The 25300-nt window shown below is 41.1% G+C and overlaps 1 protein-coding gene across 1 annotated transcript in view; it reads left to right on the top strand.

Annotated features, from left to right (window-relative positions):
- The first annotated feature begins 11515 nt into the window (after nt 1-11515).
- The window catches only part of LOC141105737 (pancreatic lipase-related protein 2-like), a 28323-nt gene continuing 14538 nt past the window's right edge, over nt 11516-25300 (top strand). Inside the window, exons 1-5 of the mRNA XM_073595808.1 lie at nt 11516-11714; nt 11880-12005; nt 16542-16676; nt 18321-18429; nt 22997-23116. Coding sequence (XP_073451909.1) covers nt 11529-11714; nt 11880-12005; nt 16542-16676; nt 18321-18429; nt 22997-23116 — 676 coding nt within the window. The 5' untranslated portion in view covers nt 11516-11528. The remainder of the gene's footprint in view (nt 11715-11879; nt 12006-16541; nt 16677-18320; nt 18430-22996; nt 23117-25300) is intronic.

Genomic DNA, 25300 nt, shown 5'->3' with positions numbered 1-25300 from the left:
TATGAAAAATAAACAATAGAATTACAAAAGCATGGTGTGCATAAATGCTAAAAACATATCTGTAGCGAGCTTCACGTCACTTGGCCTCATAGATGTAACGGCCAATGCAGTAGGTAGGTATTTTAAGTATCCGACATGTTTCGCCAGTATTGGCTTCTTCAGGGATAAGTTATTAATACCTAGAGTGCTACAGTAATTCTATGAAAGAAATATAACAATCAGTAAATATAATCGGGCAAGTAATACAATGAATACAAGAAAAATATCCAAAATTCAAATATATATATGTTTGCGAGCTGTCAGTGTAGACTGACCTCCACCACCAATCAAAAAGCACCAAGGGGACATCCTCACATATGCACCATCGGGTAGCCTAGAGACCTCCACCCCAAAACAACCACCCAGCCAGACATTCTACAGATGGGAATGAGGTACCTGCAAGTCACCAAGGGGGTGCCACACACTTCCAGGGCTAAACCTCCAGCAAAGATCACAATAGGTAGCTGCAGGGGGCGGTAGGAAGGACCTGGCCAAATGTGTATCTAAAGAGGTATAATTATTTGCAATGAGTTCATTATCATAATTTTTATATCTTTCTAGGGGGGTCATGTGACTCCCAATAGTTAATAGAGAGATTGTATGGGACTAACATAGTCTCCAATTGATATACTTACAAAAAAATACTCTTTAAGGTGAGTAACAGGACACCAGTGGATCCTTGGCTTAGAGAAGAACTCTAAGCAGCAACAGGAGATGTATCTCTATAAGTTAAATAGACAGACGGGAAAGAATTTATGTGCCATTTATAAGATTATCTGGGGGGAGGTGTAATTATAAGATGCACTTTAGTTAATCTGTGAGTCGATTGCACCAACAAAAGACGGACTAAGTTAACACTTACCGTTAAATGGATGTTACAGTGAGATGCTGGGCTAGACAGAGCCTACAGCCAGCGATAGCACTAAATGAGATAAGCTAGAGAGCAAAAGATAGTGTCAGCAAGAGGTAAATCTATTTATGCCCCAAACATTGAAGGTCCATAATGGTGCCTACCGGGTCAGATAACAATCAGTACGTCGTGTCCTGTAGCATCCCTGGCGTGTGTGCTGGCCTGGGATGCCGGCGTTCTTATGCCCCCCACACACGTGCGGCGTCTGACGTCACCGCACGTGTGAGCGGACGAAAAAGGCCACAGCGCATGCGCCAACCACAAATCCATCCAGGCCTACAAGGTCCAGAGTGCATTGCGGTGGTGTCCATAGTGATGTACACATCATCACAGACAAGGCGCGGTACCAGACGCCGCATAAGGCAGAATGATACCTGGAAGGAGGCATTGATTTCCAGTGCGCCGTGGCTGGGGCGGGCAGAGGAAGATCCAAAGCCCTTGGGTGTCCATACAGCTAAATGTGTCCTTGACAGGGGGCTGGAAGCACCGGATCGGGTGCACATCCCCCACAGCGGAGTGCGGAGTGCAGGGGCTCAAAGACAATAGAGAAACCAGAAGGGGAGCTGGACAAGAGAGGGGAAAGCAGAGGGGAAAGAAAGGGAGGGTTGGGAAGGGAAGGAAGGGAATGGGGGGGAAAAAGGGAAAAGAGAAGGGGAAATTTGAAGGGAAAAGAAAAGAAAAAAAAGATCAGAAACTTTTACAACTGGAAACTAAGTGGATACACATTTTGGATGCTACCACATATCCAGGGCTCAATGAAAATATTAGTTTCAAACCCTTTTTATAAAAAAACCCCCTTCGAAATGGACCACGATCTTTCAATTAAAGTCCTTTCTTAAGTCCTACTGTACTTTAATACATATATTTTTTATTATCTTGTTTATGTTTCTTCACTCTCCTCCCTTTGGCCCTTCCTACGCATGAGATAGTCATGCTGGATTAGGATACAGTTTCCCCTTCCTTTTCTTTCTTTGAAAAAATATTTTTCACCATTGGATATATGACTGTATATGGCATATGTATAGTTAAGACATATCTTTTATTACCTTGTACATTACTGTAAATATATACTTTGACCTAATTGTTTGATCTGTAATCCATGAACTTTTCGCATCATTACCTAAGTATTGTTTTTGCGAGCTGTCAGGGTGACTTGTGTGGGCACACCCCAGGGATTTAACCCCTCTCTACTCTTTCTTCCTGTATTCTGTCCCAATTTTCATGCCATGTGTGCAGGCGTTTCTTTTGGGTTTTATATATATCCCTGGATTGTTCTCACCCACCCTCACCTCATCCCTTTGTGTGCCTCGGTTGGCATCCCCGTACCTTCGGATGCCTAAATTTTTCTTTTCTTTTCCCTTCAAATTTCCCCTTCTCTTTTCCCTTTTTCCCCCCCATTCCCTTCCTTCCCTTCCCAACCCTCCCTTTCTTTCCCCTCTGCTTTCCCCTCTCTTGTTTTTCCTTTTCGCCTCTTTCCCCCTCTCTCCCCCCCTCCAGCTCCCCTTCTGGTTTCTCTATTGTCTTTGAGCCCCTGCACTCCGCTGTGGGGGATGTGCACCCGATCCGGTGCTTCCAGCCCCCTGTCAAGGACACATTTAGCTGTATGGACACCCAAGGGCTTTGGATCTTCCTCTGCCCGCCCCAGCCACGGCGCACTGGAAATCAATGCCTCCTTCCAGGTATCATTCTGCCTTATGCGGCGTCTGGTACCGCGCCTTGTCTGTGATGATGTGTACATCACTATGGACACCACCGCAATGCACTCTGGACCTTGTAGGCCTGGATGGATTTGCGGTTGGCGCATGCGCTGTGGCCTTTTTCGTCCGCTCACACGTGCGGTGACGTCAGACGCCGCACGTGTGTGGGGGGCATAAGAACGCCGGCATCCCAGGCCAGCACACACGCCAGGGATGCTACAGGACACCGACGTACTGATTGTTATCTGACCCGGTAGGCACCATTATGGACCTTCAATGTTTGGGGCATAAATAGATTTACCTCTTGCTGACACTATCTTTTGCTCTCTGGCTTATCTCATTTAGTGCTATCGCTGGCTGTAGGCTCTGTCTAGCCCAGCATCTTACTGTAACATCCATTTAACGGTAAGTGTTAACTTAGTCCGTCTTTTGTTGGTGCAATCGACTCACAGATTAACTAAAGTGCATCTTATAATTACACCTCCCCCCAGATAATCTTATAAATGGCACATAAATTCTTTCCCGTCTGTCTATTTAACTTATAGAGATACATCTCCTGTTGCTGCTTAGAGTTCTTCTCTAAGCCAAGGATCCACTGGTGTCCTGTTACTCACCTTAAAGAGTATTTTTTTGTAAGTATATCAATTGGAGACTATGTTAGTCCCATACAATCTCTCTATTAACTATTGGGAGTCACATGACCCCCCTAGAAAGATATAAAAATTATGATAATGAACTCATTGCAAATAATTATACCTCTTTAGATACACATTTGGCCAGGTCCTTCCTACCGCCCCCTGCAGCTACCTATTGTGATCTTTGCTGGAGGTTTAGCCCTGGAAGTGTGTGGCACCCCCTTGGTGACTTGCAGGTACCTCATTCCCATCTGTAGAATGTCTGGCTGGGTGGTTGTTTTGGGGTGGAGGTCTCTAGGCTACCCGATGGTGCATATGTGAGGATGTCCCCTTGGTGCTTTTTGATTGGTGGTGGAGGTCAGTCTACACTGACAGCTCGCAAACATATATATATTTGAATTTTGGATATTTTTCTTGTATTCATTGTATTACTTGCCCGATTATATTTACTGATTGTTATATTTCTTTCATAGAATTACTGTAGCACTCTAGGTATTAATAACTTATCCCTGAAGAAGCCAATACTGGCGAAACATGTCGGATACTTAAAATACCTACCTACTGCATTGGCCGTTACATCTATGAGGCCAAGTGACGTGAAGCTCGCTACAGATATGTTTTTAGCATTTATGCACACCATGCTTTTGTAATTCTATTGTTTATTTTTCATAATTGTTATGTATTAATAAAAATTGTTTATTTTAATATTGGAACATATTGTGTTCTTCCTGGCACCGTCATAATCCCTATATTCCCTTTTCTCTGATTTAATCATTACATTTTGGGATGAGGTGCTGTATCATATTGAGGACCGCCCAGCTACATAGTAACCCTCTACGTAGTTTAAGGTTAAACCTCTTTTCTTCTAATTTTAATGAGTGGCCACGAGTCTTGTTAAACTTCCTTCTGCAAAAAAGTTTTATCTCTATTGTGGGGTCATCAGTACGGTATTTATATATTGAAATCATATCCCCTCTCAAGCGTCTCTTCTCCAGAGAGAATATGTTCAGTGTTCGCAACCTTTCCTCATAACTAATATCCTCCAGACCCTTTATTAGCTTTGTTGCCCTTCTTTGTACTCGCTCCATTTCCAGTACATCCTTCCTGAGGACTGGTGCCCAGAACTGGACAGCATACTCCAGGTGCGGCCGGACCAGAGTCTTGTAGAGCGGGAGAATTATCATTTTTATCTCTGGAGTTGATCCCCTTTTTAACGCATGCCAATATTCTGTTTGCTTTGTTAGCAGCAGCTTGGCATTGCATGCCATTGCTGAGCCTTTTCTATCCTAGATTCCCCCAGAGGTTCTTGCCTCCTGTTTGTCCCCTGTAATTAGGAGGCATTATACTCACCACTTCAGCATGCCTTGTTTCTTACCACCTCTCCATTCCCTGTAATAAAAGAGGCATTGTACTTCCCTCTCACGTGTCCCATGTCTCCTATCACACCTGCATTTGCTGTAATAGAAGATGTATTATACTCTCGTTTCTGGTGTCCTGTGTCACCTATCACCCTCCATTATCTGTACTAGAAGAGATATTATAGTTATCTCTCCAATATCCCTTGTCTCTTTCCTTTCCTATTTTCCCTGTAATTTAAGAGGTTTTATAGTCCCCTCTCCAATGTCCCATGTCTCCTAGATGATGGTGGCATAGTGGTCAGAGGATGTAATCACAGCGAGGGCACTGGTATCTGATAAAGCTGCAATGCTGGAACAGAGAAGAAGTAGGAGACATGGAAGGTGAGCCATAAGACCTCTTCTGTTGCAGAAACATTTAATCTGGATTTTTTGTAAACCGGGTCCCTTTAACGTCCATTACATTTTTATTACGTTAGATATGTTTAATTCAGAAAGGTGCTGTGGCGAATGTGATGCAATTTACCCTACATCTGATCTGATGCATTGTATGACCACTGTTTACCTCTGTTCATCTAGTGAACACCTGTACAAAGTCAGTGGGAAACATCTACCAGATAACTATTATTTATTTATTATTACAGGTGCCGACAATTTATGCAGTGCTTTACATGTATATTGTACATTCACATCAGTCCCTACCATGAAGGAGCTTACAATCTAAGATCCCTATCTCTCATCCATACTAGGGCCAATTTAGAAAGGAGCCAAATAACCTACCAGCGTGTCTTTGGAGTGTTAGGGAAACCAGAGTACCCGGAGGAAACCCACACAAGAATGGGAAGAACATGCAAGCTCCATGCGGTGTCATGGTTGCAATTAAAACTGAGGACCCTAGATCTGCACTACTCTACTGGAGTGCTAACCACTAAGCCACTATGCTTCTATTATTATGATTATTTTGTATCATTATTATTATTTTATGGAGGTTCAAACACTTGCCCAAATGTTTTTTATTCATATCTGTGCCTAATGTTTTTATTTAAATGATGACAAATGTGAAATCACAGACTGAAACTGGCAATGTAACTTCTCATTTCAGATGTGGGGCAATTTTCTGCCCGTTGTGTCCCTAGTGTCCTTTCTAAAAGGTAGGTGGCCTTGTTTAATTATATACCATATTTCTAAATATCTATTAAATGATATGCGCACATGTCACATTGTTTGTCTGCTGACATCCAAATCATGTTCTCAAAGTGTGTGCTATGCAGTGTCATAATCTCCCCTGTTCCAATCACAGAACACCTTGCATTTTGTGAAAAATGGAAGGTGGGGTGCAGCCGGAAGAAAGTCAATCAGATTTATACAGGATACAATAACTCAGGAAAGGCCTCTGTCAACACAAACAGGGTCAGACCAAAGCCAAAAAAATGTTATGCCCTGTACACATGACCGGTTTTGCCGTTGGAATAAACTCTGAAGGTTTTTCTGACGGAATTCCACTCAAGCTGTCTTGCATACACACAGTCACACCAAATTCTGACCGTCAAGAATGCGGTGACGTACAAGACGTAGGACGGGATAACACGTACAACTCGTACTTGCTTCAGAACATGCGTCATTTTTGGTACATCAGAACAGCATACAGACAAGCGCTTTTCCCGATAAGAATTTGTTCCGTCGGAAAAATATAGAACATGTTCTCTAATATAGAATCTATCTAATATAGAAACCAAACTAATAAGAGAGAGCCTAGGCTATCTCAATAGGAATGGTATTTTTGAAGGAGACCATCATATCTGTATAATAAGGTAAGCACAAAATCATTGGAATTGAATTAAAAATGTGTTTAATTTAATCAATACAAAAGTACAATATCTATTACATATAAAATCGCAAAATTTGCGAAATACAATGATACTGGGATATACTTTTACACAAGATGCTTGGATATGCAGAAAGCCAACATGTTTCGCAGTGTCCTGCTTCTTCGAGGGCGTCGCATGCATCTGTAGATTTATCTAGATTGCACAAAATAACATTAGAACCAAAATTTCAAATCACCAATACTAATTTCCCTTAAATCATGTAGGTGCTTACCCACTTGAAGGTTGTCGGTGCTTAAAATAAAGCATGTATAGCAAAAACTCACACCCAGGACTCAGTTACTAATATCAGCCAGCCAAGATCATTACCCCGTGGAAGCCAGATCCATGAGATTTGGATAGTGGGCTGTCGGACCACGCAGCGGCCAAAATATCAGACAGGTGTAAACTGTGTCATTGATCTAAAAAAACAAAATTTATGATTTATCCGTTAACTATAGATGATTATGTAAACACACTCTGTGTATCCCTGTCATATACTGACCATTATGTGATAACCTCGGTGCCCCTTGATCTCGGTCACATCCTTGGCCCTATATCAGCACTATATGTAGAGCCTGTTGTGATATGTAGAGTCCTGGGTGTGAGTTTTTGCTATGCATGCTTTATTTTAGGCAACGACAACCTTCAAGTGGGTAAGCACCTACATGATTTAAGGGAAATAAGTATTGGTGATTTGTTCAATAAATTTTGGTTCTAATGTTATTTTATGCAATCTAGATAAATCTACACATGCATGCGACGCCCTCGAAGAAGCAGGACACTGCGAAACATGTTGGCTTTCTGCATATCCAAGCATCTTGTGTAAAAGTATATCCCAGTATCAACCACAAACATTGTATTTTGCGAATTTTGCGATTTTATATGTAATAGATATTGTACTTTTGTATTGCTTAAATTAAACAAATTTTTAATTCAATTCCAATGATTTTGTGCTTACCTTATTATACAGATATGATGGTCTCCTTCAAAAATCCCATTCCTATTGAGGTAGCCTAGGCTCTCTCTTATTAGTTTGGTTTCTATATATTATTAGGGATTGGGGACATTTATCTGTATCTGGAAATAACCCAACAATACTTATCTTTTTATATGTTCTCTATCTAAGTCCATCTGAATTTTCGACGTAAAAAGTCAGATGGGGCATACACACGGTTGGAATATACGATTAAAAAAAGGTCCCATCGGACTTGGAAATTCTGCTCGTGTGTACGCGGCATTAATGTTAGTATTGGTTCATAACAAGAAAAAGCATCCAATGTGTTTTGGGGGATGAACGATCTCCCCCTTCTTCGGGGCTTAAAAAAGAGACACAAAAATAGTTGTAAAGATATAAATTCCTTAATGCCCTGTACACACGGTCGGACTTTGTTCGGACATTCCGACAACAAAATTCTAGGATTTTTTCCGACGGATGTTGGCTCAAACTTGTCTTGTATACACACGGTCAAACAAAGTTGTTGGAGAATCCGATCATTCTGAACGTGGTGACGTAAAACACGTACGTCGGGACTATAAATGGGGCAGTGGCCAATAGCTGTCATCTCTTTATTTATTCTGAGCATGCGTGGCACTTTGTCCGTCGGATTTGTGTACACACGATCGGAATTTCCGACAACGGATTTTGTTGTCGGAAAATTTTATATCCTGCTCTCAAACTTTGTGTGTCGGAAAATCCAATGGAAAATGTACGATGGAGCCCACACACGGTTGGAATTTCCGACAACACGCTCCGATCGGACATTTTCCATCGGAAAATCCGACCGTGTGTACGGGGCATTACACTGTTAACAAAAAAAAATATATTAAATAATTTTAAATTTCATCATATAGTAATGAAGTTTTATGATGTATTGATCGTTATAGGAATATAATTTTTTACAGCTATTTTTGTATCTGTTTTGTAAGCTTGCAGAAGGGGAAGAGCTTTGATGCATTGGCTGTTTTATGTTTTTTGCTTGTTATGATGTAAAATCAATATTAAATAAAATGTTACACTTGTTTGAAAAACTTGTTGGAGGTAAAATTCCCAACAACACATAGACAACTATATTATCAATGCTGCCAGGCTCCTATAAACAAATTAAGAAGAACTTGGTTTGGCATTTGGCCCTGCTGCCCGCTCTGTGAGCGCAAGACTCTGGGGACGGGTTGAAGCACCATCGCTGGCTGAATGGGCTACAATTAGCTAAAATTGAGAACGTGGAATGTATGATTGAGGAAAAACAGAATCCTACAATCCTATGGGGACAGTGTTGTTTCATTTCAGATATTCCTCTGATTTTGACTCATCTCTTCGAAATAGTGATAACGTAGTCACTTCAGACAACCTCCCATTGGTTTAATTCTTTCTTGTTTGCCCCCTTCCCCTTTCCTCTTCCCTATATTTCTCCTTATGTCTTCGCTATAAGATAAGCCATATTACTCATTACCTACAAGACCATATCTTACGTTATGCAACCAAAGAAAAAGAATAACCTATTGTGCTGACCAGAACCCAACCGTCACTAAACGGGGCGCATAAAAGGGCCAGGAGAGTGTTAGGGAACACCAGGTAAAATGGATGCAGCCCCTCTCAAATTAGGTCTTGAGATCCTAATGCACATATAAAAGACAAACACAAGAGGGCGCCTCCATCTAGGTGTAACGATTTATTAAAAAAGCATAAAAGACAATAAAAATGCACTCACTACATAAAAGTAGATCAAGGCTTCTCATAGACCCATATAGACATTAATAGGATCATCATGAGGCTGCAGAGCTCAGCAGGCACATGGCTGGTTGAAACAGAGTTTTTGAAGGCAGTGCAGCTGTCAGACTTCAAGCTGGAACATAAGCATCAGCAGCTTCCAGAAGTGGCAAGATGGCTGCGGCTCCAAACAGCACCTCTCTCGGCTGGGTGAAGACAGGAAGTGGAGGGGATGTGACTTCCTGGGTATACTTTTATCTAGTGAGTGCATTTTTATTGTCTTTTATGCTTTTTTAATAAATCCTACAGTATCTCACAAAAGTGAGTACACCCCTCACATTTTGTAAATATAGTGTGTACAGCAGAGTAAATCTGCTGTCCTCTCAAAATAATTCAACACACAGACATTAATGTCTAAACCGCTGGCAACAAAAGTAAGTACACCCCTAAGTTAAAATGTCCAAATTGGTCCCAAAGTGTCAATAGTTTGTGTGGCCACCATTATTTTTCGGCACTGCCTTAACCCTCTTGGTCATGGAGTTCACCAGAATTTAACAGGTTGCCACTGGAGTCCTCTTCCACTCTTCCATGATGACATCACAGAGTCGGTGGATGTTAGAGACCTTGCGCTCCTCCACCTTCCATTTGAGGATGCCCCACAGATACTCAATAGGGTTTAGGTCTGGAGATATGCTTGGCCAGTATATCACCTTTACCCTCAGCTTCTTTAGCAAGGTAGTGGTCGTCTTGGAGGTGTGTTTGGGGTCATTATCATGTTGGAATACTGCCCTGCAGCCCAGTCTCTGATGGGAGGGGATCATGCTCTGCTTCGGTATGTCACAGTACATGCTGGCATTCATGGTTCCCTCAATGAACTGTAGCTCCCCAGTCTCTGAAGCACTCATGCAGCCCCAGACCATGACACTCCCACCACCATGCTTTACTGTAGGCGACACACACTTATCTTTGTACTCCCCACCGGGTTGCCGCCACACACGCTTGACACCATCTGAGCCGAATAAGTTTATCTTGGTCTCATCAGATCACAGGACATGGTTCCAGTAATCCATGTCCTTAAATGCTTGTCTTCAGCAAACTGTTTGCAGACTTTCTTGGGCATTATCTTTACAAGAGGCTTCCTTTTGGGACAACAGCCACGCAGATCAATTTGATGCAGTGTGCGGCTTATGGTCTGAGCACTGACAGGCTGACCCCCTGCACCATCAACCACTGCAGCAATGCTGGCAGTACTCATATGTCTATTTCCCAAAGACAACCTCTGGATATGACGCTGAGCACGTGCACTCAACTTCTTTAATCGACTATGGCAAGGCCTGTTCTGTGTGGAACCTGTCCTGTTAAACCGCTGTATGGTCTTGGCCACAGTGCTGCAGCTCAGTTTCAGGGTTTTGGCAATCTTCCTATAGCTTAGGCCATCTTTATGTAGAGCAACAATTTTTTTTTCCAAATACTCAGAGAGTTCTTTGCCATGAGGTGCCATGTTGAACTTCCAGTGACCAGTAAGAGAGAGTGAGAGCGATAAAACCAAATTTAACACACCTGCTTCCCATTCACACCTGAGACCTTGTAACACTAACGAGTCACATGACACCGGGCAGGAAAAATGGTTAATTGGGCCCAATTTGGACATTTTAACTTAGGGGCGTACTCACTTTTGTTGCCAGCGGTTTAGACATTAATGGCTGTGTGTTGAGTTATTTTGAGGGGCCAGCAAATTTACACTGTTATACAAGCTGTACACTCACTACTTTACATTGTAGCAAAGTGTCATTTTTTCAGTGTTGTCACATGAAAAGATATAATAAAATATTTACAAAAATGTGAGGGGGTGTACTCACTTTTGTGAGATATTGTACATCGAGGCGCCCACTTGTATTTGTTTTTTACGTTATGCAAGTTGGACTGGTAGGCCCATCATTTTTCAAGTACCCTGTCCTTATTGGTTGATATTGTTTATGACACTGTTTATTGGTTATAAAGCACCTAAAAGGTTTTGTTAATGTACCTTATATATATGCTCTATTAATAATGCTACCTTCTAATCTGCATTATTCTCCAACTGTCATAATCCAGAGCTGTCAGTATTTGATCGAACTTGCCTAAGCAAGATCTGTCTCTGTTTTGTAGGCATATATTGTTTGCATTCCTCTCATAAAGCTTGATTAAACATAAAATCAACATTAAAAGTTCTTTTACTCTAGTTCTTTGGTCATGCCCTCCCATTAAACTTTTTATACGAGTTATAAAAACCTAACACTTCCATCCAAAACTAAGTTTTGGCTTTAAATACACTTTAATGATCCTGGGTTGTTTTTGTCTCCTCTTCCTAGAGGAGGTGTGCTATCAGCATCTTGGCTGTTTCTCAGGGAACCCTCCCTGGTCAGGGACTCCACAGAGACCGATTAACCGCTTACCCTGGTCACCAGAGGAGATAAATACTCGATTCCTGCTCTACACCAGAGACAACCCCAACAACTATCAGGTAAGTTTCCTCTGTAGAGATATCACTTACCTGACCCCTCAGTGTTCCTATTATCTATCCCCAACCTCACACATAAATACTACTACACCTTCATCCTTGTGTTACCCCCATCTTACTTTTCTTCTCATCAATAAAGTTCACAGTATCCCACCTATTTAAAATCAGGAGATCAGCGCTGGAAAACCACAAACCATCTCCAATTCCCATTTCAAGACCAGTCGGAAATCACGATTCATAATCCATGGATATTTGGATAATGGGGAGAAGATCTGGCTCTCGGACATGTGTAAGGTAGGTGCATTCTATATGGAACAGGAAGGACACGGAAATGGAAACTAGATCTATTAGTTTATAGCTGGGGTGAGAAGGGCATGTGTAAAGGGCAATGGGTACTAGAAATTTCCCAGCATTTAGCCCTTCTATCCCGCATGGGAAATGAATTATAGCTTGTTTCTAAGGTTACAATAGCAGAATTCTCCACCTTGTCCTTCTTTTGAGGATAATAAGGTTTTGGACAGAGGACAACCAATTCTCAAATTCTATGCCAAAAGAGAACAACCAGCTCTGAACAGAGGTTAGGGTCTTCAATACCATTTGTCTTTCATGTATAGTTCCAAGGAGCATTTGTGCAGCCATTTACAATCAAATCATATCACCCAGCATTAAATATGTGGAGGAATTACATTGTACTTGGTCCTTAAGACATATATAGCTAAGGTTATAGCCTATAAATTTGTCCTTATTTAGAGTAGATCTCAACAACTGATGGCAAAGTGTTGTATCCTTAAGTTGGTAGTGAAGTTTTTTTTTTTATTGTCGTGATTAAAGGCAATAAAATAAATAAAGTTAGATATCAAAGTTCAAACTTCAAACCATTTAACATGAGGAATATTAGCTTGTTAACAATAATAATGAAGTACTGAAAAAGTTTTTTTTTTCCTGAGTGACCCAAGGGAAAGCCAAAGGTTAGTAGTTCCTTGATTATTTTTGTTGCTTGAACAGATTATATTGAAAATTCTAGACGTGTGCATTCGTGCCTTCCCCACCGGCAGAATACAATGATCACTGCTGGCAGCTATAGCCAATGGCAGTAATTGGGCAAAAAAACCCCCAAAAAACAGACAGGATGGTTGTACTGAAATCGATTGATAGATTGACTTCAGTACAACCAGCCTGCCTGTAGATGAATCGAAATGTAGCCAGTTCCTGCTGAACTGGATTAATATAGATCCACCTATGGCTGACTTAACATCTATGCAAGCTTCATGCCATCCAAAAGAGTTTTACATAATGAGGAATTTCACACCTCCGATCCTGTTCTTTGACATCAACACATGCACATTCTACGGTCATAGAATAATGTGTACAGTATGTTCTTCCTGTATGGATATAAATATTGGGGTATGTTCCTATCACTGATTGAAACTGAAAAAGTGGCTTGGAGAGCTACAAAAAATCTTGAACATTACAGCACAAATTCTGTTGACTACTACTAGCTTCATATCCTAGGGTGACAACACTTACTTACTGCACTGTATCTATGGAGGTTTTGCATTGTCACCTTAGCGGAGTAAGTGTGTTAGAACTACAAAAGACCTCCCCATTTTCTTTTATCTATAACATAAGTTCTGTAGTCCAGAAATGTTACACTAGGCAAGGCTGGTAACACTGCTTGTAATTTTAGTATGGGCAGAAAACTTGACATATTTGCTATCCCTGGAGGCTGCCTTCAGAGCTAACCATGTGACCAAAATTATAAACAATTGATCACTCCATAGGGGGAGTGTATAGCAACATTGCCTCCTCTCCAGAAATTGTTATTGTTGCGGTATATTTACTGTATCACTGTTTTCACCCAAGATTTTCCCATAATTGGATAGTTGACCTTCACCTTATGTCTCAAGCCAAATTAGTTAAAATTTTCCCAAGAATTCTCCCAAGATTTACCCAAGGTACAGCCCTTTTGTGGGTTAAAGATGTCCCTCAGAAAAAGGAACCATCAACTCACCTATAGTATAGGCGCTGTATCACCAGATAATTGTGCGTTGGAGGTACAGCGTCCCTAAATTGCAGACTCACCAGTAAAGGTGCAGTCTCCGATACTTGAAGCTATGACAAAACTAGAAATACAGGTGAAAGAGACCCCTGAGAAAGAAGTCATGGGAAGACCAATGACATAAATAGGTTTGACCAGAACTGTGTGGACTGCAACAACGGGAACCAAACGAATGTAAAGTGAAATAATGTAGTTTATTAAGATAAGTGAATATAGATATAAAAACACCTCCAATACCAAACAGTGTACATCAATCCAACAACCAGACAGTGACCTACAAATAACAAACAAAACAGGTATGTACAATAGATGGGGAATACCAGAATCGTAAACGTAAATACTGTATAATAATAATAATAATAATAAACGTAGCCAGGCCAGGGTCATTAACGGGAGATCAGCAGATGGGGGCAAGGAGGAAGACAGGACAGGAAAAAGGTGGAAGAGATCAGGCTGCAGGGCAGGAGTACAGGAATACAGGATTACAGGGCCAAAGGTCTGACAGCGTCACCAGCAGGTGACAACCGAGCAGCTTATATAGGGAAAAAGTTTTATTGCACAATTAGTTTAAAGAACACAAAAACTAGGTACCCACCACCAACACCTAGACTCTATATTAAAATAAGACAATGTTGTCTGTGTAAAAGCAGCTGTGTCATATCATACAGCAAGCACACACCATGTACACCAAAATAGGATTAAATGGCAAGTACAGGAGGTGGCGGTTAAGTAGGCACGTAAGTCCAGGTGTCAAGCACCATCAGGGCACATGCATATCCAGCCACCATTGGCAATCAGGCCCCACCCCATAGAGCCAGTGCCACTGAGAAGGCTAGATTGACTGTAGGCAATTAATGGTGTAGACTGTAAAGGGTGCCATATAGCCACTATCAGTCAATATTGTAGCCTCAGACAGAACCGTATTGACAGAGGTAGCTCGTGGAAGGGGTAATAATTGGGACAGTGGGTAGAAGTTAACAACAAGTCAGAACCAGGATAGCTATGGAGTGATTAGACAGTCAGAGGACCAATGGTCCGCTCACCCAACCATTAAGCAGGAGTCTCTGTTGGCTGGCAAGTGTCTCGGGTATCTCCGTGAGGATCCGTCTGTAGGAGAGTCTCACATTGCCCAGTTGCAGTCATCCGGGATGCTCGATTGCCATATAGGAGTCCAAAGAGTATCACAGTAAAGGTCCGCCTGTTGCGCTGTGGCGTTGTTGAGCCGTCTAGACACGCCATCCTGGTTGTTTAGACGAGGATGACTCCCACTATCCTCAAGGTGTGTATTGCGCTTGCGCTGATGAAACGCGGTGCGTCATCCGTGACATAAAAATGTCACTGCCGTGATGTCATGACCGACATGTTTCACCCAGTCACATGGGTTTTATCAAGGGTTAAAAGTTGTCCCTCTCCCACATCTCCCTCCAACTCCCTTTAATGGAATGTTTTAGTAAAAAACCTGAAGCCATATGAGTATGTGCTGCCGGTCCAAGTCTTTTACTCTTCTGTTTACTTCCAAGATAGGTCCTTCTTTGGGTACACAAAAGATAGAATGGCTGCACACTCAATCCTTGCAAAAACGGCTTTATTCCTGTACAAAATCCCCAAAAACAACCAGTGTTGATAAGGCAGGGGAGGGAAAAGATAGGTAGCCTGCACACTCTATATATAATGATATTGAATAAAGAAACAGGTGAGCACAATCAATTAACTGCAACCATCAACTCGAGCTTCACACATGTGCAGTAGGGACACACACAAAAGTGTCAACAGCACTTAAATGCACCCATGCACAGAGATGGAGCTCATAGTATAGTAAATAACAAAATAAAAGAAAAATTGAAAAATAAACATGAACTTAAAATTAACAAAAAACATGGATATTAAAGATTAAAAACTTATGTACACAATTGTGTGGAATATACTGCATATATGTATAAATAAAGCTGACCTAAAGCAAACAAATTTTAAAATGATTACTAGAATCAATTCTGTTCGCTGGTCTCTCTAAAGGAGTGAACCAAAAACCACAAAAAAGCTGGATGTTCCCACCCAAAAATAAATCCAATGTATCATTCAGCTGTAAAAATGTGTCAGATCTCATTCAAAGTTCAAACTGTTGGGAATTCTGGTCTACAATATGAAGATCCAAAATACTTCACGTTTACACAGAAATCAAAAAAGGTATTTACCAAAGGTACAGCCCCTTTCTGGGTTAAAGTTGTTCCTCTCCCACATCTCCCTTCCACCCCCCTTTAATAGAACGTTTTAGTAAAAACCTGAAGCCATGGCCATATGCGCTGCCGGTCTGACGTCAGTGGGGTGGGGGGAGGGAGTGGAAGGGACTGGAGAATCTCTGTGCAGTATCGGTGGTCTGCGGCATGTGGAAATGGCAGTGCCATGGGACCTCAGATGGGGGTTATAGAGGAGTATATATGGCTTCACCAGGAAAGGAAAATGCAAACACTACAGCAGGATTGGTAAGGGGGGTGAGAGGGAAGGGATGGGGGTCATACTTAGCCCGGAATGGGGCTTTAAGGTCTTTACTGTAACATTTATTGTATGTAAGAACAGGGTGAACATTACATTCTCCACGCATTCATCTGACATTCCCACCTGTTGATATCTAAATTAGCTTGGTTTATCATTATCTGCAGTGTTTGGACCCAGTGAATTCCAGCTGCACTGCAAAACCCACTAACCACAGTTGTGTGAACCCTCACCGTTCTATGGAATAAGGGATACGTTTTTATATTTGATATTTCCTCCAGATGATGCTACAAGTGGAAGATGTGAATTGTATCTGTGTGGATTGGGGTGCTGGATCCCGGGCATTCTACACTCAGGCTGCTAATAATATCCGAGTTGTCGGGGCGGAGGTGGCCTATTTCATCAATGTTCTTCAGGTATAAGAAAAAAAATCGAAATTTCTTCCATTTTGAGCAAAACATGGAGAAATGTTGTCTTTAAAAAATATTTTTGGACTAATGTTCCAAAATGTTGTAAAGGCTAGAGAACAGAGTATTCAGCGTTGCAAAAAAGTAATTTCCAGAATAGTTATGATTTATTGATTGTGGGCAGGAACTGAACATACATAGTAATGCTGTGTCTATGGCATGGCATTAAGCATTGCTAGCAGGGAAAAATCTCAGTTGCTGCCATTCTGGTGATGTGCTAAAGGACCAAGGCCCCTACAATAGGCTTTAACATTTTCTGATATGATCATTGATGCAAGAAAGCATAAATCAAAATGTTTTAAAAGTTTCAGAAAATCCCATCATCTGTAGATTGAAATGTAAAGGTCATTTATAATAACATAAAGTTAAAAGACAATTTGTTTAATTGCTATATATGTTACATTTTTTTTAGCAAGAGTAGAATTTTTCCATGGGGCCCCATTCACAAAATGGAGTCTATTTACAAAAATTGTTGCACAAATGTCACAAGCTTTCACCAATTCCTCACAAATTCTAACTGTATTGTGCTTTATACAGTGATTACCTATTACGGTCAGCTCCATCTAGTGGTTAGAATGCAGTATTTTCCCTAATTGAGCTATTTAAAAGAAATACACAATATGATCACTAGATGGAGCTGATGATCACAGTACATCTAGGCAAAGTATGGTCAGAATTCATGCAGGCTGGGTGAATGCCTGTGACGTTCATCTAACAATTTTTTTTTTTTTTAAACTAGATCCCTATGCATTGCATTAATGTGCAAACAGAAAAAACGACCTGCACACTTTTTTTTTTAAAGCAGTGCCCCCCACAATGCACAGATAGTTCACATTTGCGCATTACAGAGTGCTAAATGTGAGCTGTAAAAAGTCCTGAATAGCTCTGGATTTCCAGTTGTTGGTGCATTGTGGTGGTTTGTCCCCCTCCTCTGGGCAACAGTCAGATTTTAGCTAAAATTTGATAATCTAATAATTAGTACACTGCTTTCAAGAACTGATCACAACAGTTCAGGTAAAAATATTAGAATGTATAAGCACAATTTTTTTTTTTTGTAAGATAACAGAACAAACGATTTCCATTTAATTAGTATAGTAAAAAAAAAAAAAAAGCGAGTGACCAAGACAGCGCATGCTCGGAAACGAAAGAATACATTACAACACAATACAATACATTACATCTTCACGGGAAGTTGTATTCGGTCTTACGAGGATATTCGTAACTCTAGTAACCTATAAGGTTTTGATATGAGACTAGCCGGCAAAAAAAAATATGATGTGTACACACGTTCTCATTGTGTGTACCAGGCTTAAATATGTTCTGCAGCTTATACTCCAAACAGTTACAGATGTAAGTGTAAATGGAAGTTAAAGGAGAGAAAGAGAGAAAAAATATAAAGGAAGAGAGTGTTAAAGAGAGAGATAGGGAGATGGATAGAATGGAGGGTTGGAGTAAGAGATAGAAAAGGGGATAAAGGGGGGTAAAGTTGGAATAAGGGAGAGAGAGGGGGTTAAAAAATGGAGGGTAAGACATAGAGAGAGAACGCTTTATATCCTCTAATCAACCTTACTTTTAGTTTTGTTTCTCATCTAGGACAAGTTTGACTATTTTCCATCTAATATCCATCTCATTGGACATAGTCTGGGGGCTCACGCTGCTGGGGAGGCTGGGAAGAGGAGGCCGGGAATTTCCAGAATCACTGGTGGGTTCTCCAGGATTGGCCACACATAGTACTCCTGCCTTCTAAACACAACACTGATTGTTTCTGCCAGCTGCCTGGTTTTCAGCAGAGGTCAACCCATGGTAGTGTGGTGAGGAGCAACTAGGTACAAACAGTTGTACAACTATGTAATTCATTTGACAATTTTTATTTTCGAGGGAAGCAAAATATAGCCAATACCGCAGACGCAGGACACTGCTCACCCAGCTTCCCATAGCTTCACTCCAGTCTTTAATTTGTGCACAGGCTAAACATAACCACAAGACTTTTCCCATGCCCTGAAGGAGTCAACATTCATTGAAATGTGTGGCTGCACATTGGTCTCCTATGAAATAAATGATCATTTTGATAAATGATATATTTTTTTAAATTAATTTTTTTTTAAATGCTGGAAGCAGCATTTTTTTTTAATGTTTAAAGACATGTTATTTAAAGATCTCTTTAAATAACATGCCTGGTGGATGCCCTGATCCTACTTTTGAAGTAGTGCATCTGTGCAATGTATATGTACCTACTGCAGTAACACTACTGTTTATAAAAAGTGCTTAAATTACCAGAAAAAGGACGGCTCCCAGGCCATTGTTCTGTTTGTAAAAAAAGTGGTTGGGGATTCCATTTATCTATCCCAGACCCTTATCCTAGATAAGGGTCTCCTCTAAGATCATATTAGATCTAGTATGGATTTTAAGGGGAAATCCCACAAAAAAAGCATGAGGTCCCCCATAAAAATCTATACCAGACCCTTATCCAAAAGGGGGGAAGGAGCATGTGCTCCCTTCCTTCTGAACCATAACAGGAAACATACCTTCAATATGGGAGAGGGTACCTTGCTAGGGAGTGCCCTGGTAAAGCACTTTGTCTTCATGTTGATGAGTACAAAGGCCTCTTCTCCACAACCCTGCCTGGTTGTTGTGGAGGTCTGCAGGTAAGGAACTTATAAGACTTTGGAAGCTCCCTTTAATAATAAGAGAGCCCCCAGATACCCCATCCCCATTTGAGTAAGGGGAACACACTTTCCCTGCCCATTCATAAAAAATGTAAAGTGTAAATAAAAAACATACATCATTTTTGACAAGTAATTTAAAGATAAAACCTTCAGACCTCCAACACATGTCTGGCACAGGGCACCCACCAAATGAAAGGTCTGGCAGATGACAACTGATATTTACAAAAGGGCAGTGTTTATGGCCATATGTACATGACCATGTATAGTAAAAGACATTACGTGGACTCATGTGAGTACTATGTACCCCTTACTCATTCAAATGGGGTGATTCCAGACTCTGATAAGCCTCTGGCCCACAGACCCCCGCAAGCGCTGGGCCAGGGTTGTGAGGAAGAGGCCCTTGAACCCATTAACATGGGGACAAAAAGCTCTGCCAGGGGGGTCTCCCACTAGTAAGGTTCTCCACCCCCATGTTAAGGGCATATGGCCTGTTATGGTTCAGGAGGAGTGAGGGTTCATGCTTTCATAAGTCTGGTGTGCTTTTTTTAAGATAACCTCATAAATTTTTTTCTTGTTGCATGGGATTCCCCCTTAAAATCCGGGCCTGGTATGGATTTTGGGGGAACCCTTGCACCATATTTTTTTTAACCTATCCTTGGATTCTTTGCACACACAGCTGAGGATTTCCAGCTTTGTATGTGCATATGGCCAGTGAGGTCATTGGTTGTTAGGGCTCCACTCCACCTTTACAATGGAAAAAGGTCCCCCGAGCGGGGTTTTTACGCAGCTAACCATAGATATGAACAAGGCATTAAATAAAATATTAAAGTACTTTATTGAAGGGTAATGAATGAATGTAACAACATATAAATATAAATTGGGAGCTCCAGTGGGAAAATACCCATACCAAATACATATAATAGCAAACATAGGATCACAGGGGCCCCGATGGCGCAAGCTGCAAGCGGGGAGGCGCCGATCGAGAGGCACACAAACGAGCTCACATATGCGATTTGTGAAAAACAACAAATGACAAAAAAATTTTTTCTACATAATTACTTATTAATAATACAAGGTAAACATTAGAAACTGCGCACTGACAATTCTAACAATATTCCCAAAAGTATATAAGAACCACAGCCACCCAGAAATGGCAACATAATTTCAACGTTTAAATAGATTTGTTTGAAAGGACATAACTCTCAAATACACAAAAATATCTCCCAGATACACAAAATAGTAAGTGTATAACAACCCAGATAAGGAAATTTGCATCGGATCCAGTGGATCCCTCATTGCTCACGGTTGCGATGCGATTTTACTCTATTCGCAACCACGAACAAGGCTATGGATTATAGACTCGATTAAGTATAATAATAATACAGACTCACAATACAAGAGCGTAACTGATTTAGTGAGCTCAAGGGAAGAAATATAATTCCAATTTAGTCCTCTTATTGAGAGTCTACTTAAAATCCTAATGTGCGATTTCACATGCGATTTAACACATTTTTGGAAAATATATGGATATAATCTAATGTGGTGTCTAGGATTAACACAGAGGGATATATACAGGAGAACAGACAGTGCACAGCTCATGTCTAACTCCCATGTGTCAAATGGGGGAAGGGGTGTTTAACCACCCAAATTTGTATAGCAAAGAGGGAAGACACATTAAGGAGTCAATGCTGCTCACCCCAATATGGACAAAAAAATGGAAAAAGGTCCCCCGAGCGGGGTTTTTAGGCAGCTAACCATAGATATGAACAAGGCATTAAATAAAATATTAAAGTACTTTATTGAAGGGTAATGAATGAATGTAACAACATATAAATATAAATTGGGAGCTCCAGTGGGAAAATACCCATACCAAATACATATAATAGCAAACATAGGTTATACACAGCATATGATAAGGCTATTGCATAACAATCCTGACGCGTTTCGACCCATGAATTTTGGGGTCTCTTCAGAGGATGAGTTTGCTACAAAAAAAAAGAAAAATTTATAACAGTATGTCCAGCTTATTTAAAAGAATTACAGCATAGGCAAGTTTGTTTAGCACTTTGCACATAATTACCACTGAGTTTGGATGTACCCCTCGATCAGAGCCTCCCCACACAGCAGCCAGACCATCCAGTGTGCCCGCACGTAGCAGCACCCCAGGAAGAAGGGGGAACAGGAATCCACTTGATATGGCTTGCAAGGAGTCACACGTATAATTGCCCCCCCACCAACACACCACTGGGGGGTGGGGCCGGAACCTACGAAAATTGTCAGAGCGTTAGCTCCTGAATATACCCATATAGGTTAGTAGTTAGATTTAACTATTGGGCGGTCAGAAAGTGTTGTAATAATCTATTGCAACTTGAATTGATCATGTGAAGGATAATAGAATGAGTAAAGTGACTATATTGGTATAACTAATATAGAATATGTCAGGGATGACCTTGTCCTTAAATGCTGACAATGGCAGTGATAGGAAGAGAAGTGAAGGATGTGCACAGTGAATGTGATGTGTGAATTTGAGGAAAAAGTGCATGATATTGCCAAATATCTAAGTCTACGGCATCCAGAGCTAGTGTGCACATAAATCAAAATTAAATATAAGTAAAATATTATTCTATGGGGTCTGACAAAGCATTGATAATCAGAGGTACGTGTGACTCCTTGCAAGCCATATCAAGTGGATTCCTGTTCCCCCTTCTTCCTGGGGTGCTGCTACGTGCGGGCACACTGGATGGTCTGGCTGCTGTGTGGGGAGGCTCTGATCGAGGGGTACATCCAAACTCAGTGGTAATTATGTGCAAAGTGCTAAACAAACTTGCTTATGCTGTAATTCTTTTAAATAAGCTGGACATACTGTTATAAATTTTTCTTTTTTTTTGTAGCAAACTTATCCTCTGAAGAGACCCCAAAATTCATGGGTCGAAACGCGTCAGGATTGTTATGCAATAGCCTTATCATATGCTGTGTATAACCTATGTTTGCTATTATATGTATTTGGTATGGGTATTTTCCCACTGGAGCTCCCAATTTATATTTATATGTTGTTACATTCATTCATTACCCTTCAATAAAGTACTTTAATATTTTATTTAATGCCTTGTTCATATCTATGGTTAGCTGCCTAAAAACCCCGCTCGGGGGACCTTTTTCCATTTTTTTGTCCATATTGGGGTGAGCAGCATTGACTCCTTAATGTGTCTTCCCTCTTTGCCACTCCACCTTTACAACCATTTACAGCAAGAAGCTGTTAAGTATAACAGTGATAGCTATTGACTGCTATTATACATGATGTTTGATACCCGCTGAACAGACAAATGTTTGGGCATTCATTCAAATCCCTAAACAGCCCAAGTTTGGTCCAAAGTGGTGTTTAGACCAAACTATAAGCTTATTCTTAATCCTGACCACTACCTTTTTAGCAGTACCACACATCTATCTACTTGAAGGAGGAGTCTGGACTTGCAACATCCATATAACTCTTATGGCAGATTTTATTTAAAAAAAATGCTTTATGAAAATAACTGATTTACAGATATAAAGTGCCATCCTTAGAGGAACATTGGTACTTACCCATTTTGGTGATTTCCGATTCAGGATTGGACCCGGCTCAGCCCTATTTCCAGGATACCCCGGCTGAGGTCAGACTGGATCCATTAGATGCACTCTTTGTTGATGTCATCCACACTGATAGCTCTTCCACTGCTGCCAACCTGGGTGAGTCCTTGGTATTATTCACCCTATACTGTAGATGGTGCCAGTGTGTAAGGGTCACTGTGGTGATGGAATTTATTAGGTTGTGTAGTAAATTTTTTTCTATGAATGTGCACACAGTCTGGGGACAGTTTCCATTGTGAACACTAAAATTTCTAAATGAACCCTCTTTACACTGCTATACACCCTTACATATTACTAGCAAACTCTTCCAGGGGTTTTTGGTTTGCATATATTGCAATATGTGTTCAAGCTGGTCAACTGCGTCTAAGTGATCCCTCTCTGGTCAGTCCCCACTCTACTGTGCAAGATGCCAAATGCTTGCATACAGCATACTTTAATGGACATATTGTCAATATGGGGCAAATAGACAAAGTCAGGGGAAATCTATGGATGTCATAGCTTCTTACCTCTAGCACTCAATGCAAACCTCACCCCCCAGTAATGAGGGTTCTAGGGGGAAATAGTGACTAAACAGGTTAGAACATCTTGTCGCTTCACTATTTTCTCCTTCATAAGCCATGTACCACTTGTATTAATATGTTAAAAAAGGATGACTAAATGTTAACGATAAAAGAAAAGAGTTAAAGTAGAACTATAGACAAAACTTTTTTTCTCATTTTGGATAGTGTATGGGAGGGTTATAACCCCCGTCCAAATCTGTGTAGCATTGCAGAGTTTTCCCTTCACTTCCGGTGTTCTGCCGAGAAAGTTCCGCTCGGCTGATAAGTTCCCCCCTCTACTGCGCAGGCGCTGCGCCTGCGCAGTGGGATCCGGTGGAAATAGCCGAAGCGGAATAGCTGAAAATCAGCTGTACACGGCGGCTGTAAGAGGGCCCCTCGCGGGCTCGCTTCGCTCGCCACGCTTCGGGCACGGCCTCGCTTCGCTCGGCTCTTTTAGATTCCCCCTCTAGGTCCACTTGGATGTAGGGAAGGAACCTGGACCCAGGGCGCAGGCGCCGTATACAGCTGATTGTCGATCTTGAGCTTCGGCTATCTCCGGCGGCTGTCAGGAGTTTGTACTGCGCGGGCGCTGCGCCTGCGCAGTACAGGGGGGGAACTTATCCGCCGAGGGAACTTATTCGGCAAGACACTGGTCTCATAGGCAAACAGGAAGTGAGAGAAAATCCCTAGAAAATTAAGGGAATTCCATGGGGACCCCCAAGTCACCAGAACTAGCGTCCCCGTGGGAAAATTTCCCCTCTATCACTTTTCTGGGGAGAACTCACAATTTTGGGATTTTCTCTTACTTTCACTTTTAATGATAATGGTAAACAGGACAAATAGAGAGGGTGAATCTCCTTAACGGGGACACAGACATCAATAAAAATTGACAAGAGTTCTAATCCATCTCTTCTCTATCCAAAAGTAAATAAAAAGTTTTGTCTTTAGTTATACTTTAACATTAACTAATTAGGAAAGGTTTTATATGTGACATTATGTGCAGATCAAAGGAGAAATCTTTAATTTAGGTATAAGCAATATTTAAATTAATTGAAGTTTTGTCTTGGTGGTTAGTACTTTAGCCTTATCCCTAGTACCTGTATACATCCTAGAATGTAAGCTCTTTTGAGGGTAGGGTCTGATGTGAATGTACAATATTTGTAAAGTGCTGCACAAATTGTTGGAAGTGGGCACGTGTACAGTTGCTCTGGCTTCCAAGCAGATTGGAGATTCAGAAATTTACCTTTCAATGTCTATGGCTCCTTCTAATCTAGAGAAATATTCATAAACAGCAGAGATGTGACATTTTTTGATCACCTGGTACAATATAGATAAGATAATGTTTTATATTACAGGCAGTCCCCAGGTTACAAACAAGATAGGGTCTGTACGTTTGCTCTTAAGTTGAATGTATATGTAAGTTGGAACAGGCACATTTTTTAAGTGTAGCTCCAGCCAAGTTTTGTAGATAGCATAGGGAAGGGTTAAGACCCCTGTAAGGTTTGTTTAGCTGTCTGTGCCCCTGTTCAGAAGATTTCACCTCACTTTCTGTCCCTGTGATAATTGGAATTTGAAAATTTTGGGTTGTCGTGGAAACAAGGATTGGTGATAAAGCTTCAGTGGCGACACCTTTTCCCCATAACTCTAAAGCCCTGTACACACGATCGGACTTTCCGACAACAAAACCGTGGGTTTTTTTCCCAAAGGATGTTGGCTCAAACTTGTCTTGCATACACACAAATGT

The sequence above is a fragment of the Aquarana catesbeiana genome, linkage group LG08 (assembly GCF_042186555.1).
Source record: "Aquarana catesbeiana isolate 2022-GZ linkage group LG08, ASM4218655v1, whole genome shotgun sequence".
Lineage (NCBI taxonomy): Eukaryota > Metazoa > Chordata > Amphibia > Anura > Ranidae > Aquarana > Aquarana catesbeiana.
Note: the sequence above shows the minus strand (reverse complement) of the source record. Positions and strands in the feature narration are given on the sequence as shown.